Source organism: Lissotriton helveticus, chromosome 8 (assembly GCF_964261635.1).
Source record: "Lissotriton helveticus chromosome 8, aLisHel1.1, whole genome shotgun sequence".
NCBI classification, from domain to species: Eukaryota; Metazoa; Chordata; class Amphibia; order Caudata; family Salamandridae; genus Lissotriton; species Lissotriton helveticus.
The window spans coordinates 62,668,908-62,690,243 of NC_136069.1; the positions used below are offsets into that span (position 1 = coordinate 62,668,908).

Sequence of the window (21,336 nt, forward strand, 5' to 3'; positions counted from 1 at the left end):
AATATAAATACAAGCATGGGCCTACAACCGCAGGGGCCGGCCACCAAACAAAAGTAAGATCACATTACGACACAGCTCATCAGCTGACAACCCTGAGGTCCGGCAGCGATTCAGGATATAACTTGTATTAGAATGCACAACTGAGTCCGAGGATGAGACAGAGGTTCCATTTTATATTATTCAAGAAAGGATCAGGTGCCATACAATCAAACAAAAAACACGGGGGGCAGGGCAAGAAACAGGATATGCACGTAAGAACCGTTATAATGGGACATTGGCGCCAAAGCATATAGGTGGATGCAAACGACAATACAATATACATTCAATGTTGAGCGCCAGTTCTCAGGGCCTGCCCACCCGGGAATCATGATATCATAAAAGCATAGGCACTAAACACGAGTACACCATAAGAATCCGAATGATTCACAAGCTATACTGTCCTTTAAGGAAGAGAAAGGGAAGGAAGAAAAAGGCCATAGAAATAAAAAAAGGCAAAATAAAAAACCCTTTCCAGCCCCCCACCCTGCACCCCTGCAAATGGCTACAGCCTAACCCCACTAGCAGCGTGCCTGTCGCCCCTAATAACTAAAACCCTAAAAGTAGGAAAAAGAGTGGAGGAGGGCATATCCGTTTGGGCTCCCAGCCCCTGTAGTCCCCCTGCCAGAAACAGACACCCCCTATCACTAAAAGACCAACATATGACAACACTTACAGAAAAAATTAGGGGGTACCGTAAGACACCGCCTAGCCTTTCAGATCAAACAGTTGCAGATCGAACACTCGTAAAAGCCACTCCAATCCGTCCCGACCTAGTTGATCTTAACCTTGGCCCTTCCGAATCAGCACACGAACCCCCCCCAGCGAGACCCAAAGGCACACCAAGGAGCAATAGAGGAAAAGGGAGTCATCAAGAATCAATCCATGGCGACTCGTAGGCAGTGAGTCCACAAGAACTACAGACGAAGAAGAGCTCTCCCTCCTAGACGGACAGTCCCACCGTATCTTGCCCAGGAGTCGTAAAGTCACCAAGAAAGCAGAAGACGACCACAAAAGGAATGGAAAGTCAAGAACAAAAGTCTCCGGGAGGGAAATGCCTTTCGATACCTCCAAAGTCGATAATGGTGGAAGGTTCGGCAATACACTGACGACCTCGGGAACACCTTTCTCCAGGGCACCATCCGATGGTATCAATACTTGCTTCCACACGGGGTTCTCGCATGGGGTCAAAATGGCCGTGGTTTGAATGGCTGCAGATTGCTGATCCAACAGTAAGGCTGGGTCCGGTCCCACAAGGAGCATCTCAGATAGGCGCGTGTCCAATTTGCACAATAAGACATCCACATGTGTATGAAACGCCCTAATTTCTGCCAATATTGACCTCAGCGACGGCTCAAGCATCTTGCGATCCATAATCTCACACCCGACACCAAACACGATCACCTCCCCGGGTGAATCTGGCATCTTCAGGGGGGACAAACAGGATCACAAACGTGCAGATGCGGAGGGCGACCAATCTTTGTTCGCAGCCACGGTCAATCCGGTTAAGGCCGCAGGCCGGAGACCCCGACACACCGAACCTCGGCGGGCCCAAGACCGGGTCCGCGGGACGGGAACCTCCACCCGCAGCCAACAGCAAGCAGAGTCACTCCTCCATCAATGCTGAGCAATAGAAACGATCGCCGCCAAATTCGGGCTTAAACAAAGCCTCCACTCCGATTGACCGGACCCAGCCTGGGTCTCCCGGCCGATGTTGTTGTACTGCAGCCCGGCTGTAAAAGTAGTCTAGGCCCCGGCTTCACTGCTGGAGTAGGCCACAATTTTCAACTTGACGTAACTTCGTCAAACCAGCCGATAAAAGTTCCCGGATTTCACCATCGGAGTGCTGGACAGTTCATGTACACAGAGGCTAGGCGTAAAATCAGGATAATGTACAGGATATTGCGGTGGGGGACGGAGGTCGGTGGAGCCGGGAGCCTAAGCAGCCATCTAGTTTGCTGACGTAGCTCCTCCCCACTATTTGGATTTTGCATCTGTACTCTGGTTTTCTACATAAGACAGCTAGGGCTGGCAAGAGTTAAAAATAGCTTTCTGGTGCTAGTTCGAGCATGTTAACTTTAAATTTCTACATGTCCTAATTTTAAATACCATCCACCCTGCTTGTAGGTGACCACACCTATATAGGGCTAACTTCAGGATATACTGGTAGGTTTAAAGCCATGTTTTACATTGTCACTGGAGTTGATGGAACAAAAGGGGCTACAGCCCACTAGTGACATTTAATGTACAGGGCCTGGGTACTCTTTGTACCATATACTAGGGACCTATGCGTAAGGTAAATATATCTATATGACTATTCTACCATGTTTAAAGGCATGCAGGCTCTTTAATAGTGGTCAACAGGGTAAGTGTGCAGAGTTTTAAAGCTAGCAAAAACATAGGTTCCAGTAAAAGCTGAAAAATCTGGAGTGACCACACAGAGAAGACCGACTTCCTGCACAGGGTAAATAAAGTATTAATAAAAACTTGAGGAACCTTTCCCTCTTTGTTTACTGGATTTGGACTTCATAATCACTCCTATTGAACTGTGTGTTGTGGTGTGGTGCACCGGTGCTTTTTGGTTTGTATTAATAATAACTTGGGTGGTACTACATCATCAATTTAACCATAAAAACTGTAATGAATCCTTGACTCTGTAATTCTGTAAAATAGAGCATGAGCTGCAGACAGCACAGCTTAGAACCGAAGGAGCACCCTAGAGGTGGGCTAGCCATTAGCAAAGAGTGAGCTGAGCCGTAGTTAAGCCAGGGGTCTGGGTTAGCACCGAGTGCCAAGCCAGAATATTGTGCAGAATATTTTAATAGTCAAAATATTCTCCATGTAAATCATACATCAATTTTCATTAAAAAGATAGGATAAAGGCTCATTAACATGAAAAGAAAAATGCGTATCAGCCTTTCGTTTAAATTCCCAATAAGTATATGTGATAATTTCACAACATTGAGTGACATTCTTTGAAAACATTATATTATAAATAATGACAAATTCCGGAGTACCCTCATTTTCTGACAACATTGCCCCAAGTTACCCATAGCGTGTCCGTTTGTTATGTTCTCTGTATATATACCCTACATTGTTAATAAACATAAAGCAAGATTATTGAACATTTACTATTCACAATTGACGTTTTTGTATAGCTCAGATTCTGAATGGAATTGCTTCAATGTGCTCTCAGCATGGTTGGTAAAAGGAAATGATACATGTGAAGTAAAATGATGTGCCTCGTATTACACAATTTTATGAAGTTGTCTCATTCGTTTAATACCAAAGGACAATGATTTGTGTTCAATTATTTCATGAATTAGTATTAGCACATATAGAGTTTTTTATATATATTTATATATATTATGTAAATGGATATGCAACTCTATATGCATTCATACATAGTTATATTTATATATTACATATATTGTTTGTATATTATATATAGTGTGATATATTATATATAACCATATATAAAACTCTATATGTGCTAATTCTAATACATGAAACAGTTGAACACAAAGAATTGTCCTTTTGTGTTAAACAGGTAAGACCACTTTACACGATTGTGTAATCCAAGCGAAATCACATTACTTCACATGTATTATATATATCTCACACATATGGATATGTATATAGAGAAAGCATGTGAGAAAGTGTGTCAAAAGATTTATAAGTGTGTTTGTCTGTTGGGAATGTTCCCACACGAATTGGAGATCAAACAGTGGCATAACATTTCTGTCTGAAGTCATACTTACTTTTAAATTCTATAACTATGCTTGAATCTGCCTTCTCTTTTTTTGTTTTACAACAATTGTAATAGTGAGCTTGAGGGGGCATGCCTTCGATGCTTGTAATAAAACACGATTTATTTCACTCTATATAATAGTGAAGCACCTATGGCAAAAATTTAAAAAAAGATTGTGAAACCATATGAATCAGTGTATATTGCTTGTATGTAAAGTAATTGTGAATCAGAGAAAGGTTAAATCTAATCTATTAATAAACATTTATAAAAATAAAAATGCATTTCATCACTGTTTGAAATTTTAGTTAAAAATTTTAGTTAAAAATGGGGAAATGATTTTGCCTCAATGCTGATTCATACTTGACGTTTATTAAACAGACAAACAGTAAACACTGTGTAACATTAGTTTACTCTGTTGTTTACCTGATGCTAATGCCTTTTGCCTCATCCCCATCACAGAAGCAGCAAACCGGTGCAAATTCATTTGGCCCTTTTTCCACAAATAGCAAGGTTTCTGTGATATAGACGATGCATTGACCCCCATGACTACATACCCGTTTTTGCACAAAGAGCAGATTGGTCGAAATGCTTTTCCAACTGCCCCTTTAAGGATGCAGATGCGCTTATTGTTGTAGGGAGTTTGTACAAGCACATACGTGGTGCACAGTTGCGTAGAGTTTCAGTGCCGCTGAAATTGCTAAGATGGGTTTGTAAGTAGCAGACTCATATCCTTGTGAACATGATGTATTCATACAGTGTTTCTATGATCTTCTTATAGTGGAAGTCCCAGGAGCTGCAGCTGCAACTGGAGGGTAAGAAGATGGCCATCGCCAAGCTCCATGACAGAGAGAAGGCTCTTCAAGCGACCTTTCAGGCATCCCTCGGAGAAAACAACAAATTTGCTGACTTCCTCACCAAGGTCTTCAAGAAGAAGATCAAACGCACCAAGAAGAAGGTAGTGGAAGGAGAAGAAGGTAGGTCTGGTCAACTGCTCGCTCACTGAGAGCTGGTAAATGCTTAAAGCTCCACCTTTTTCAGCTGAGTCTCAATGATAAAGTGGTTTATAGCAGACCATCTGCAGTCAATCCCTCATTGACTTTTATGTCTGTATAGTAGAGGGGTGTCTACCGTAGGTCCAGCAGGACTAAGCTAATAAAAACTATCAGGACACATTTACATAGAATTAATCTAAATAGACATAATTTTCAGTCATTGGTTATCGTTTTGATCCTCCTTGATCTATGTTGGACCTGGACCTCCTAGGTAGGCTTGGGACATCCATGGGTACCGAATCAAGGGTGCATGTTTGTTCCTGCTTTTCTCAATGTATTAGATTATGTATCAAGGGTTACTTGACTTCAGGTTATTTTGTTCAAAAAAAGAGGAGCATTAGAGGGAAAAGCTAGTCAATAGGTCACCCTCCACTCAATATGCAGCAAATACACAAAGACCTAGACTATGGAAGCACATCTGAAAATTCACCCTTGTTTAGAATATTTCGTTCGTTGCTATTCTTTAGCAAACATAACTCCCCTTGTTACATCATTAATTGGGGTAGCCAAAATATCTGGGGTTAGTGCTTAGTTCAAAAAGTTGCCTGATTCTCATACAGCAGTAAAATACAGTTGCGAGACCAATCATACCACACTTAATCTCGTGACACAACAAATATAGTGATAAACCGAAAAAAAGTGGGTGGAAGCGAGATGGCACCTCACGGGCGCACCACCAAGCGGGGACCTGACTGGTACTCGTCAGGACTGCCCTGTTGTCATCATCGGTACCATCAAGCTTAGAACAGAAAATAGTGTCCAAATACACAAAAGATTTGTGCAGAAAAAAGTGCAGTGAGCAATGAGAAGAATAACCAGTACAGTGTCAATCAACACATTAAAACACTCATAACACAACACAGACACAATACTTTTATTCAATTTCTTGTGTTGTGTATGGTAAAAAATAAAAGGAAAAAAATTTTCCTTTTATTTTTTACCATACACAACACAAGAAATTGAATAAAAGTATTGTGTCTGTGTTGTGTTATGAGTGTTTTAATGTGTTGATTGACACTGTACTGGTTATTCTTCTCATTGCTCACTGCACTTTTTTCTGCACAAATCTTTTGTGTATTTGGACACTATTTTCTGTTCTAAGCTTGATGGTACCGATGATGACAACAGGGCAGTCCTGACGAGTACCAGTCAGGTCCCCGCTTGGTGGTGCGCCCGTGAGGTGCCATCTCGCTTCCACCCACTTTTTTTCGGTTTATCACTATATTTGTTGTGTCACGAGATTAAGTGTGGTATGATTGGTCTCGCAACTGTATTTTACTGCTGTATGAGAATCAGGCAACTTTTTGAACTAAGCACTAACCCCAGATATTTTGGCTACCCCAATTAATGATGTAACAAGGGGAGTTATGTTTGCTAAAGAATAGCAACGAACGAAATATTCTAAACAAGGGTGAATTTTCAGATGTGCTTCCATAGTCTAGGTCTTTGTGTATTTGCTTCAGGTTATTTTGGACAAACAGCACTAACCATAGCAAAACAGCAAATTATTCCTTGTCGCCAGACTGGGAACCCTTGATAACCATGTTAATCGAGCAGTGTAGGCTTTACACCCAATAGCATTGAATTTTACAATGGACTTTAGTAGCCCATTCACATCGTTATGTATAACCCAAACAACAGCCAATCAGAGATCAGCATCCTCCAGTCATTCCTCACCAGAGACTTCCAACTGTCAGATTTTTCTACTACACATCAGTGAAGAGCCCTCAGAAGAAGCTCTCTATTCAAAGACTTCTTGAGGACATTCAACTTCAGAATTTCTTTCTCTTAACCATGGTAGAGCAGGGAGAGAACAATTCTCTCTTCAGGGCTTGTATGGCATGTGGAAATACAAAATATCTACATGGATCAAACCTAAGAAACATACTGACAAAGTAAAGCGAAAAGCTGACTCAGGTAAGGGATCCCTGACTTTAAAACCTTTAAGGTGGTCATTCAGAGAACCATAGCTATTCAGAAAAGCCTAAGACAAAGTGGTTCATCTGATACAAAATCCTCATCAACAATAACGGGGAAACAGTCTACGATGGACTTAACTTCATCATTGTCGATGACAAAGCACTCGTCAATGGCAGGTCAGTCATCACCGCCAGTACAACTCCCTCCTTGACTACACAGTTTGCTGCTGTTGAATCATAGAGGAAACACCTATTGATGTCTGCACCATTGTTGACGGATTTAATACCAAAGTTGATGATGACTACATCATCGACAAAGCAATAGTCAACGATGATTTGATCGTCTTCAACGATGCAGGTATATTGCCGTCCGACGACAGCAATTTATCTACAATGACAAGATCCTTTTCCAGGACCAGATCAATTGGTCACAGGGTAAAGTATGCTCAGGAAACCCATATCTTCAGACTTCTCCTTACTCTATACATTACTGCCAGAAATTTGAGATCAAATAATCTTCTCTGTTAAGTGTGCCCAGAATCAGCTACCTCGTCTCAAAACTCTGGCATACTCTCCACACCCACTTAAGGTCAGACCAAAAAGAACTCACTTTTAGGACACCGCTGTAAACTCATCTTTTCACTCTAGCAGAGTAAATCCTTCACGATCTCTCACTCTCTTTACCGCTAGCGATGGGAAGCCCCTATATGGGTAGCTGTGTGCTCTATAGATATTCTATAACTAGCAGCCCGTCCCGACGTTGTCCGGGTATGAATTGCTGCCGGCCAGTAGTATATTATTTTGTAGGATTTCGTTCTGATAGCATTTCTTATATGTGACAGGCCTGTGAAACGCTCCGATTCACAGTGCACTGCTGATGCACTTAAGAGTGCGTGTTCAGTAGTGTGTGAACTCGAGTTTCCCTACTTTATTTTTCCTTGTAATATTATATAGCGTGAACTCGACAACATGGCATGAGCACAATTTACATTACAAAAGAACACATTCATTTATGGTAGGCACGGGGAGACAAAGCGATTTGCCTGGAATCACAGGATGTTGAGCTGATGCCGAAATTCGAACGTAGCTCCCCAGCTCTAAAGTTCGCAATTCTAGAACTTGTGGCGGGAGGTGTGTCTAAAAGTGTATGTCGGTGCTGGCCATCAATGAGAGAGACCTGTGCATTTTTCAAATCGGTGGTGAAAAAATATGTGTATGTTGCTGGTGATGTGGGCCGCCGTGCCACCAATGTACTTACCGGGGGAGGGTAAACACCCATTATTCCGCAACTTTCTTTCCGCATACCATCACTCCGCATACTTTCATTACGAAAGTACCATGACTCCGCAATGCCATTATAACGCATGGCATTACATTTTATATGCTTTTACCACGCATACATTTACAACGAAATTAGTTGTAAATGCATGAATGGTAAAAGCATGTTTTTTTCAATGTTTGAATAAGGTAAGTATGGGTATAGGGATATATGTTTTGGGGTACTGAGGTATATGTTTTGGGGTGTTTGGGTATTTTAAGGGTTCAGATATAGTTTTGGGTTATGGGGTACAGAGGTAGTTTTAGGGATAAGTAGGGGGTTTGCGGTACAGGGGTATTTTTAGGGTTCAGGGGTAGGTTTGGGGTACAGGGGTAGTTTAAGGGTTCAGGGCTAGGTTTGGGTTTTGGGGCACAGGGGTATTTTAGGGTTCAGGGGTAGGTTTGGGTTTTGGGGTACAGGGTTATTTTTATGGTTCAGGGCTAGGTTTTGGTTTTGGGGTACAGGGGTATTTTTAGGGATCAGGGGTAGGTTTGGGTTTTGGGGTACAGGGGTATTTTAAGGGTTCAGGGCTAGGTTTTTGGGTACAGGGGTATTTTAGGGTTCAGGGGTAGGTTTGGGTTTTGGGGTACAGGGGTATTTTTAGGGTTCAGGGGTAGGTTTGGGTTCTGAGGTACAGGGTGTTTATAGTGTACAGGGCTAGGTTTGGGATTTGGGGTACAGGGGTATTTTTAGGGTTTAGGGATAGGTTTGGGTTTTGGGGTACAGGGTATATTTATAGGGTTAAGATGGGTTAGTGTTTAAGGGTGTTGGGGTATTTTAAGGAGTAAGGGTGGGTTATGATTATGGGGTGCAGGGGTATTTAAAGGGAGCAGGGTGGACACCCGGAGCTGGAATGTACAGAACCTGGGAAGAAAAAACAATGAAATATTGGGCACAACGCTCGATTTTTTTTTCTGTAATCCCGTGCCCCGCACACGCCCACGCCCACAGCACACGATATGAGACATGGCATGAAGGGCGGAACGAACCACACGCCCCCAGCGTTTGTCACGCCCCCAGCACACGCTCACAGCACAACGCAGACACGCCCAGAAGCGACTACTTTGCTGGCACGGTTCTTTTACCTTTTAAATGTATATGGTGGACGTCTGCATAGCCTATGTCCTTCTGCTGCAACTGCCCTTTCCAACGCTGTATTGGGTGTTGTGATTGGTGCTGGGGTTCCTGGATTACCCGCCTCAAATGTTTGGGCGCACTCTTTATTATATTAGTATAGATATTGATAATTCCCACATTGGAAAACCTTTGGGAGAAAGGATCAGTCACTGTGCAAAATCCTGCTACAGATGCTGTCAGTCTATCACAAATTTAAAAGACTTTCAAAGCCTCCTGTCCAGCACCACATTTCATTTTAAACCAGGGTAAGACAGATTCAGTGGTTTTAGCTACCGTCCAAAGAAGATCACACAACCCTTCAACCCGGTGTTCAGCACCTATGGACAAAGAAAGATGCAAATGGGAGTCCATGAGAAAGAGTTAATGTACTGGCTCTAGATGCGTGAAGATTGCTAATACTTTTGCTGTTGTGGCACATTATGACAGGCAAATATGGAGCAACATAGCTCCATTATTGAAAAAAACCTCCTCACAAAGACAGAGCCCAGGCCAAAAGTCTAGTGAAGGATGGGAGAGCAGGCTTTGTCTTCCTTATATAATGCCTCCATGGATGCTTCAACTTGTGCCTTTCATTCAGTAGAAACTCAACCATTATGAGATGCTATGGTTGGCTAAAGAGCACTTCATTTATGCCAGAAGTGCAGTCCAGAGTAATGGACCTGCCTTTCGGTGGTTGCAATATTTCCGGAAAAAGGTGAATGACACCCTGCAATTCATTAAAGCAGAGTCAGAAACTGCTAGATCTTTATATGGTTCACAAAATAGACATCAATACAAAAATTATAGATATAAAGCTCAAAGGTCTTCCAATCAATGGTCATATTTTCATTCCTGAAGACATTATGGAACAGATTGGCTGTCACAATGTCACCAAAGGCAACAAAGGTAAGAACAATAGTAACAAAAAAACACAGAGGATAGAAGAGAAAAGGTAATCAATCTTCAAATCCAATGTTAAGGAAGGAAGAACATGGCTTTACCATCGAAATATGTTCCCTAGCGAAGTGGTCGGTAGGAGGCAGAATGTCAAAATTCAAAGACAACTGACAACATATATCGGATATATGGTATTGGGCACAGTAGATCAAGGTCATACCATGGAGTTTGTGGACAAACACCAGATATCCCATCCAAAAGATAAAATCAAAAGAACCTTCCTCAATTATTTGTGGAGATTGCTAAACGTTTAAAAAACCAAGCTAAAAAGGAGGTACCAATAAGAGAACGATCTCAATGAATTATTCTGGATTATTTCAAATTTTGAAAAAATCTGTAGATTGGCAGCATACTCTAGATCTGAGGAATGGCAACAAATATATGAGGACATTGGATTTTTGAATGATTACTCTGCAGAAGATCTTACCCTTTCCGAAAGAGGGAAATTTCTCATCATCCATAGATCTCGAGGATGCTTATTTTAGCATCCCCATTCGTGTGAAGCACAGGAGATTCCCTTGTTTTAAGGTGGCTGGTCACCACATCCAATTTAAAGCTTTGCTCTTCAGCCTAAAATCAGCACCAACAGTTTTCACCATGTGCCTACTGCTGGTAGCCGACTTCATAAGGTGAAAAGGAAGTATGGTATATCCATACCTAGATGAATGGCTCATTTGAGCGAGCACTTATGACTAGGTATTGCATAAAACCAATCTAACAAGCTGTACCCTGTTAAATCAGGGATTAGCGATCAACGGCAAGAAATCTCAATTAATTCCAAGCAGGGACATTCATTTTCTTGGAGCCAACATCATCACAGATATGGGTTTGTTATTCCCTTCACAAGAAAGAGGAGAAAAGTTAATTCAACATTGTATGTCTGTACAGACAAAGGATACCACCTCAGTCAGAACACTGATGGTGATCTACGGCACAATATCTTCATGCATTCTTCTAATACCATAATGCCATTTGCACTTGAGGATTATCCTGTAACAGTTAAGTGTCCAATAGCAACATATTTCAGGAGAGTGGGACAATCTCGTGCAGGTGACATCTATGAAAAATTTGCTCAGGTAGTGGTTAGTAATGGACAACTTCTTCAAAGTACAACTGTTACATCCAGTAAAACCTCAACTGTTCTTGACAACTGATGCATCTCTCTTGGTATTAGTGCTCATCTCCAGGGTTTGGAAATGATCAGAAGAGTGCAGCATATATATAAAGATCCTTGAACTAAGAGCAATAAGATTAGTATTGAAAGCCTTCTTGCAACTGGTGTAGAACATGCATGTCATGAATCGAAGGGACAACAACACAACTATGTTTTACATCCTGAAACAAGGAGGGGCCAGATCTCTCATCTATTCAGCGGCGGCCCAGAGGCTATGGAGATAGGCCATTCTGTACAATATGGAATTTCAGTGGAACATGTTCCGGGAGTGCACACAACATAGCGTCTTGCTTGAGCCGTCATTATTCGGATGTTCACAAGCTGCAGTTGGACAACAATAAGCTACAGCTCATATTTCACAGATTGGGCACTCCACAGTAGGACATCTTTGTGGCACACAAAAATCACAGATGCACCAGGTTTGCCAGCAGATGGCAGTGTCCAGGGTCGAACAGGTATTTCAATACATACCTTCACCCAATACCTATGATACCGAGGGAAATTTTGTAAACGAAAATGGAACGGTGTGTGTCTATTTTGATAGCCAGCATTGCTACGCAGAACTATGAAACATGTCTGCACAAACACCAATTGCCGTGCCTGTTGTCAAGAAACAATGGAAAAATTCTACATCACAGTCCTTAAGATTGACAGCGTGGCTCATCAGGACATAGAATTCGGTTACTGTCTGATTCAGGATTGTAGCCAGGTTCTTGACACTGCAAGAGAACCTTCCATGGTAAAAATTAAAATAGTAAAATGCACAATTGAAACATTTTGTCTTGTGAACTAAAAGGAAAAGGTTAGACCCACTAAAAATGTTGCTTTACAAATTCTTGTCATATCTTTTAAGTCTAACCAACAATGGACTATTAGTTGTTTCGATTAAGGTACATCTGACTGCAATTTCTAAATTCCTAAAAAAAATCAAACAGTTTGTCACTATTTTCCCAACAATTAATTAAAGCCTTTATGACAGGACTATACAGACTATTCCCTACATCTCCAAAATTGGCACCAGAGTGGCAAGTGATTATTGTTTTGGCTGGTTTGATGCATTTTCCCTTTAAACTTATACATAAAGTGAATCTACAACATATTGCTTAGAAGACTACCTTCTTGCTGGCCATCACTTCAGATAGAAGAGTAAGTGAGTTGCAAGCACCATCCTGCAAAGAGTCTTTCTTACATTTAGCACAAAAAAGTAACTTTTGACTGGTCCAAAGTTCATTCCAAAGGTACCTTCTTCTGTCAATGTAAGACAAAGTCAAGTCAAGTCAAAAAGGCTTTATTTCGATAAAAAAATTATCATAAAAGCTTCACATAAAATTCATAGGTACAGTAAAAGAAGCCAGGAATAAAACAGATTACAAAAAGAATCTACGCATATACAGTTATTTTCACATCATGAGTTGATTAAAAAGGAAAAATTAAACAATTGATTTAAGCCTTTTGGCTCGGATTGACCAAGCCCATGATAAAAATTTGGCGAGAGCACAAGCATAGGTAGTACGGCTATCAGACATTAGTATACGAATTGCGTCTGAGTGGCACCTAGTGCCCAATTGGCGACATAGATGTTTGAGCCATATTTTCCTAGGTAAATTGTACTCTCCACATTCAAACATAAAATGTGCCAATGTCTCTGGTCTAGCTAGACATACTGGGCAAAGCTCTACAGTTTGTGCAGGCAGTTTCCATCTTGAAGAAAAAGTATACAATGGCAAAGTTCCTGCTCTAAATTTAAAATAAAGGGCCCTATCAAAAGGTTTGCCAATAGCGTCCAGATAAAGTTCACGTTTTGGGGAGTCCTTAAATTTTAAGAACTCTTCAGTAAGTCTGCCCATAGAAGCATTAGTGTTTCGTTGTGACATGATCCAATTCCAATAAAGTTTCTTAAGAGTTGCCTTTGGAGGAGAAGATCTATTAGCCCATGAATCTTTTAGGCCCAAATTAAGTAGCAAGATTTTAATGTCACTCAGCCATTTGATTTTGTGCCACCCTGACAAGGACATAATTTCTGCGAGGCCTTGCGCATATTTTCTAAGTTCGGGCACTCGCCACAATCGTGCCCATAGTAAGAGTGGACGTAATCTTGCTAGATCTTCGATAGGGCGACAGCCTAAGTCAAGCATTAGTGGGACCGTAGGGGTACCCTGAGGAAGTGACATAATCGCCCTACAGAACTTCCTTTCGGACTTTGGCAAATCATTGGTAATGGATGAGCCCCAAAGCTCCGCTCCATACAGAGCAGAACTAACCCCTTTAGCTACATAAATATCAAGGACAACAGCTATTGGTCTAATTACACAGGAGTGTTGCTCTTTCAAAATAGCTCCTGTTATCCTTTTGTGGGATAGTAGCATTTTATCCAAATGTGGGGTCCATTGCATTTTGTGAGATAAACGGATGCCGAGGTAGTCAAACACTTCTACTCTCTCCAAAGGTTCAGCATTCAGGATTGGAGGGCGTGCTAATTTTTTGGGGGGATTCAATACAAGATATTTAGTCTTGCCCGTGTTAATTACGAGGCCCCGTTTGGTACAAAAAGATTGAAAATTATTCAAAAGCCTTTGAAGGCCTATCGGGGATTTCGATATTAAAAGCGTATCATCCGCAAAGAGGAGGGTGTGTATACGTTCTCCAGCCAGGGATGGTTCATCTGAAGGATGTTCTAAGAGATGCTCAACCACCCCGTTGATGTAAAGGGAAAACAGACAAAGAATTGAACTATCTGTTTTTTTCCTAGAGCCAAAGATGATATTCTTTAGATGTAATACAATGCCTTGCATTCTATTTATTGACCACAAAGACTTCCCACAAATCTGATCAACTGTTTTTTGCCTTTGGTGCAATTCAGAGAGGAAAATCTTTTACGAAACAAACTTTAGCAAGATGGATAGTTTCTTGCATTACACAATCTTATGGGGTCATGAATAAGACTTCAACAAATTCTGTCGGAACACATTCTACAAGACCAATAGCAGCCACTAGAGCCCTTTTCTCAAGGAGATTTGTAATGCTGCCACATGGAAGACTACTCAGGCCTTCACAAAACATTACTGCATTAACGTTGATGTCAACAAGGATTTCGCAGTTTGAGGGGCTGTGCTGCAGAACCTTTCCAAAAAAGGTAAGCCTCATACCCACCATTCACTTTTTATTGTGTACTGCTATGATAATCTTAATTCAATCATGTGAATCTATGACAACTCCAATGCTGGAGAAGGAAAAAAAGTTATACTTGTAAGATCATTTCTCCAGCATTGGCATCTTTCATAGATTCACAGGTGACCCACCCTCCTCTCCTTGTCATGAGGCTTCATTTATAGCTATTCGAAGTACATGTTACGAACTGGAAATATCTGACTGTTGAAAGCCTCTGGCAAGAGAACACCTGAGAGTCCTGATCACTGATTGGCTGTAGTTTAGGTCATATATAATGATATGAGTGGGGTACTAAAGTGTATCGACAAATTACATTTTTATTGGTTACCCAGCTTTGTTAACATTGTTATCAAGGGTTCCAGTCTGGCGACAGAGAATAATTCAAGCATGTGAATTTATGAGACATGCCAATGCTTGAGAACTGGAGTTAGAAGTAAGTAACTTTTCCACATTTATCTCACATAGCAAGAGTGATTAACAATTTCTTTTATTTAGTACTTTTTGACAATGGATGATACTTTGTAGTTTTTATTACCTAGTTATATGATATTGAGTATATGGATCTGAGAAGGGTCTGAGACTGAGTGAAATTGCAGGCTCAAACCTGTGACCTTCAGGTGACGTATTGATTTCTTCAATGGATGTATTATTCCACTGACCTATTCATAATGTGTGCTATATGTCAACTGGATTTCTCTGGAAGCTGGAACACATTTGAGTGCAACAAAAACAGATTAAGTGGGTAACCGAGGTGCAGAGACATGGAATGTGCATGAAGTGGACTACAGCAGGATCATAGCCCAAGGGAATGCTGAGGTTTTAAATGAATAGATTTTCTCTGTCGTATTGCTCATGCTGCATCAAGCCAAGTTTCTCAACAGTTGTCTAGTACCTGACTCTGTCTCTGTTCAAGCCTTTGGAGTCTCTATGTGTATAGAATCTCACTACTCCTGTAGTGACGTGAGTTAGGTCTGCTTCACCATGTGGCATTTACAGTGCTCTTTTCTTTGAGTCTACTCAACACCTATGGTGGTACTTCATGGGAGTGCCAGTACAGGTAGGTGAAACTTTTTTACTCCTATCATGGACCAGACAGACCTGATATAATTGTGTGTTGGACCATAGATGATGACAGTGGAACATAGAGTGGAGTCTGGGAGTGTTTATTAGAAGTCACTAATTAAGATACACACATCCCATGGGCTCTTTTACACGTGCTCTCGAATATCGAGTGGAGATCCCCTCTACTGAAGCATGTCTCAGTGCTCTCACTCTCTCTATTTCCTGTGTAGTATCACCAATTTGTTATCCCTTAGTCTGAGAGTCTGAAGACACACAAACCAAAGATGGATGCCAAGCCTATGTCACAAAGTGCAAAAATAACTAATTTAAGGGAAGGGATGGACAATCTTTAGGAAACAGACTGACATGAGGTTCAATCCAAAGCAAAAGTAGGGAAACTGTTGGATTTTGAAGGGGCCAGATTTGCTACCCCCTCTACAACTTAAGCAACAGTAGGGAAAGTGTTGAACTTTGGGGGGGGGGGGTCTGATTTTCTATTCTTACTCCAAACTGAGCAACAGTAGTAAAATATTGAACTTTGGAGGGGTCAAATTTAATATTCCCTCTCCAACGTAACCAAGTTAATGCAAAGTTATGGACTTTGGAGGAGTCAAATGTACTATTCCTACTCTAACATAAGCAAATGTAGAGAAAGTGTTGGACTTTGGAGGGATCAGATTTACTATTTGCATTTCAATGAAAGCAAAAGTAGGGAGAATGTTGGACTTTGAAGGGGTCAGATATACTATTCCCACTCCAATTTAAGTGACAGTAGGAAAGTGTTGGACTTTGGAATGGTCTGATTTATATTTCCCATTCCAATGAAACTAATGGTAGTGAAAGTGTGGGACTTGGGTGGAGTTATATTTACTATTCCCATTCCAATCTAAGCAACAGTAGGGAACGTGATGGAGTATGGGTCAGGTTAACTATTCCAACTCCTATGTTAGCAAAAGCAGAGAAAGTGTGGCACTTTGGAGGGGCCATATTTACTAATCTCACTCCAATCTAAGCAACAGTCAGGAACCCGTTTTTAAATAAAACATTGAAAAATATTTAAAAAAAAATGTTAATATATGTTAAAATTAATAAATGTATTCATTAAATATAAAACAAATATTTTTTTTAAATAAATTTTTTATGAGAAGTTAAAATGATTAACAAAAATACAAAATATTTTCAATTAACCCGTTTGCTGCTGCCGTCGGCCGTCGCTCGAGCTACCGCCCTGGTGCTGCGCACGTCCAACGGCCGACGCGGCCGCACCCGTTTCTTCGAACGTTCAGCACTGGCGCTGAACGTTCGAAGCAGCAAACGGGTTAAAATACTTTTCTCCCTATTGTCCTAAAAACAGATTTCAACAATTAAAATAATTACAAATTAAATAATATAAAAATGAAAATATAATATTAGGTAATTGATTATCAAATGAAACAATAGTAACATAACCAATAAACATAACATTATTTAACTGCGTAGCCAATTAACAACTTAGGGGCCTATTATGATGGAGGTCGGAAAGCCTCTCCGACCCCCATCATCGGTTTCAATTACAACTAGCTGATTATGTATCAGCCAGTTGGAATTGAAACTGGACGGTCATTCCGGCTGGCTTTGACCAGTCGGAACCAGCTCATAATCCTAAAGGACAAGCCTTTCCACCCTTGAGGATCACAATGCACGGTGTCTATCATGGTTTCCATGCAGGCCTGTCCGACATGGAAACCATGACGCAAAGTGTGTTTGGTGGGGGCCCCCAGCAGGGCCCCCTTGTGTGTGCGGCCACCGTTTGGGAGATTGGGGGGCACCTAAGGTGCCCCCCTGTTTATCCCTTCCTAATAAGGCGGGCGGGTGGGACCGTCAACCAGAGGTCGGTTAGTCCTGTTTATGAGACGTGTCCACCTGACATCATAATTGCTCCCTAAGTAAAAATTAACAAATAATTAAAAATTACAATCCATTAATTTACATAATTTATCAACTAAAAAAGTTAATTACATAAAAAATGTACATTTAATACAATAATTTACATTTTTTTAAAACCTTTAAATCTAATTCCCTGCCAACTCAGCAACCATCTACTGCATTAGCATTTTCTAATTAAATTTCAAAATTGCTTTAACAACTTTCTGCCTTAGCATGGATATCTTTGGAAAAGCTCCATGAAAAAATTGGTGAATGTGTGCTATACAAGAATAATTAACATAACATAACAAGTAGACTAAAACCAATTGAACGAAAATGTTATTATAACAATAATGTTATAACACTAAAATAATGCCTACTTATTAAACTAATTAAAATGATACTTTGCATAACTATAATAAATTAAACAATATTATACACTTTTTCATTTAAAAAAACCAAACTGTATTAAGTTCATAAAAAACAATGTTCTTACCTTCTATATTAAGTCCCACAATTATTTGATATCATGAATTTGTGACCACGATATCTGTGACCCACGATATTTTTGCATCAATATTTTGGTCAAACACCTCTGTGGGCAACAAGTGGAATGGATTCATTCCATGCCTGGGGAAAAAACTTGCTTAGGAGAATCCAGAAGATTTCCTTCTATGTAGGCACATAGCTGTACGTTTACTGTGGATTCAGTGATTTGGAAAGTAGGGGGAATAAGATATGGGTTGGTAGTTTGTAATGCATTTGGAACCAACCAATCAATCAATCAGGGAATTGTACGCTCGCTACTCACCCGTAAGGGTCTAAAGGCACTGAGGGGGATAGGGTGCTGGGTCCGTAGATTTGTTTAGCCGAAGAGCCAGGTCTTGAAGATCTTCCTGAAGGTGTTCAGGGAGGGGGCGCGTCTGATGTCTGCATGGAGCTCGTTCCAGGTCTTGGCAGCAATGTGAGAGAAGGAACTTCCGCCTGCTCTAGCTTTGTGGATGCGCGGGGTTTCGGCCAGTGCGAGGTTGGAAGATCGGAGGTTTCTTTTGGGTACGTGGAAGTTGATTCTGTCGTTGAGGTATTTGGGTCAGACGTTGTTTAAGCATTTGTAGGCATGAGTGAGGATTTTGAAAGTGACTCTTTTTTCCACGGGGAGCCAGTAGAGACTTCGTAGGTGTTGGCTGATGTGTTTGTGTCTGGGGATGCTGAAGACGAGTCTGGCGGCGGTTTTCTGTATTGTCTGGAGTATGCGGAGTAGAGACTTGTTGATGCCGGTGTAGAGTGCCTTTCCATAGTTTATTCTGCTAGTGATGAGTGTGTGGGTGACTGTCTTCCATGACTCATGGGTGATCCACTTGAAGGTCTTGCGGAGGATGCCGAAGGTGTTGAAGCAGCTGGAGGTGTCGGCGTTGACCTGTCGAACCGTGCAAGTTGTCGTCAAATTGGAGGGACTATGGCTGTGTTTCAAGATAAGGAGGGGGCGATAGAGGTGGATAAAACAGAATCAATATCTGAAGTGGGCCACTTAGAGTGCGGAGTCCCACAGGGCTCCGCACTGTCCCCACTTCTGTTCAATCTTTACCTGCAGCCTTTGATTGCATCCCTGGCTGAGTTGGGCTGCAGAGTTTACAACTATGCTGACGATACTCAGCTAGTGCTGAGTATCGATAATACAGGGACAGCACAAATCCAAGCCCAAAATATCCTGAGGTACACCGTAGGCTGGATGACGAAAAACCTACTAAAGACCAACCCGGATAAGACCGAGGTATTGGTAATTCCATCTACCACCTCACCGTGGAGTGATCTGTACTGGCCTGCTGAGCTTGGATCAGCCCCAAAGCCCAGTGCCAACGTAAAGAGTCTGGGGATTAAATTAGACTGCGACCTGTCAATGTGCAGTCAAGTTTCCGCTGTTGTTGGAACCTGCACGAACATCATCAGACAACTAAGAAAGATAGCCCCCTTCCTCTCTCACTCGATGATGCGCTCAATTGTAGCAGCAACTGTCATCTCCCGGATCGACTATGGGAATGCCCTGTACCTCGGCCTCCCAAAAATGTCGATAAACAGACTCCAGGTCGTAATGAACGACGCCGCACGGCTGATTTTCAGAGTGCCCAGACGAGCAAAGGCTTCCCCTCTTCTTCAAAACCTTCACTGGCTCCCTGTTAAGGAGAGGGTTGAATTCAAGAGCCTCTGTATAGCGCATAAGGCGATTTACGGCCATGCGCCGGCCTATATCAAAGCCCGCCTGGAAGTGTACAACCCGACAAGAGCACTCAGATCATCAGACGCTCAGTTACTGGTCTGCCCCCGCTACAAATTAGTGACTAAGGGAGGGAGAGCCTTCTCTGTCCTGGCCCCCCAATTATGGAACAAGCTGCCTGAGGGGCTACGCAGGGAGATGAATCTCCTACGGTTCAGGAAGTCTCTGAAAACCTTGCTGTTTAGAAGAGCCTTGACCACAGTGTAGTTCTGTAGCTGCATCTCTCTCAGGAGTGAACCAAGTTATTGTATGACATCGATTTCCAAGCGCCTAGAGGCCTGCAGGTGATTGGGCGCGCTATAAATCGAAATTAACAATAACAATAACAACAATAACAATTTCAGAGCTTGAAAAGAGGAACCACTATAGTATCCTTGATAGCTCTCAGATAGGTTACCAGATAGGGGTTGATTGGGGAACCTGGAGAAACAGATTGAAAACTGAATGGAAAAGAGCATATGTCAAGTACGATATCCAGGGACCTTGTCACTAACCCAGAGCAGTGGTGTCAAAAGAGCAGATGCTGAGATAAGTGACTTGCTAAAGATGCAGGAGATATTAAATTAAGGGTGGGTGATTTCTGATTTGGAATACAAAACTGTGTTAAAATTCTTCACACAATGCTTTACAAAAATACTAGGCTAGTTGCATTTCAGATAGCAAACCCCTCCAATCATTTTGAAAGGCCTTGTTGGGAGTGACTTGAGTAGGACCCAGATTGACCTCTTTGAGTAGTTGTGTTGCACTGATTTCAGGCATCAACATAACTAAGTCTGGACATGGGACATAAAACCGTCTCCAAAGATGTTCGGACTGTTTACAAATGAGTTTAAGACTTTTTAAATCCACATTGTGCACCAGGAAGAGTGTATATACAATAGAAAATGATTCATTTGCAGCATTGGAGTGATGGCATGTAAAGCAGAGTTCATCCAACCTCGGAACCCTTGAGTAGTGGCAAAAGAGTCATCTGGAAATAAAGGTTGCAAAGCAAACACAGGAGATGAATTTTCCAGTGAACTTTACTCGATTGCTGATAGGCAGATTTTGGGAGGTAATTCATAACAATAGTTAAACTTGAAAACAACTGTAGCCTTGTCAGACCAGGGGATCTGAGAGACTGCGGGGGCACTCCAGCACTCCTCTAAGTAGCACATGCTTCTGTTTAAATTGAAGGTACTCAAAAGATCTGTGGCCTTGTGTAAAATGTTAAAATATCCCTAAAAGTTCAGAGATAGAAAACATAGGAAGTAATTTAATTAAGGAAGGCAGGAAGAAAATGAATTAATAAAGGCAGGAGGACCCCATGTGCCCGGTCACATCAGCCTAGGCATAGATTAAGTGTGTAAGACCACAGAGTTTTGGTCAGGAAAGTCTCACACTAAAGCTGGAACAAGCGAAGTTATCTTGGGATAACTAGGTAATGTCTCCAAGCCAATCACTGCAGCTAGAGTGGTTATCCATGTATTTCAGGATAGTTTCTCAAAGAGATCAGGGGAATAGAATGGAATTATCAAGTGAGTAGTATCTGGTTTGTGCTTGCTCGGTGACTAAGTGTTACCATCTGAGAAGGGTGTTCAAAGGGCAAGACCCCAGAGAGCTCTAG

At 41.5% G+C, this 21,336-nt stretch overlaps 1 protein-coding gene across 2 annotated transcripts in view; it reads left to right on the forward strand.

The window, feature by feature from the left end:
- CFAP44 (cilia and flagella associated protein 44) overlaps nt 1–21,336 on the forward strand; it is a 969,845-nt gene that overhangs the window by 808,574 nt on the left and 139,935 nt on the right. For both annotated transcript variants that reach the window (XM_078656625.1, XM_078656626.1), the window contains one exon: nt 4,566–4,761. In XM_078656625.1, coding sequence (XP_078512751.1) covers nt 4,566–4,761 — 196 coding nt within the window. The remainder of the gene's footprint in view (nt 1–4,565; nt 4,762–21,336) is intronic.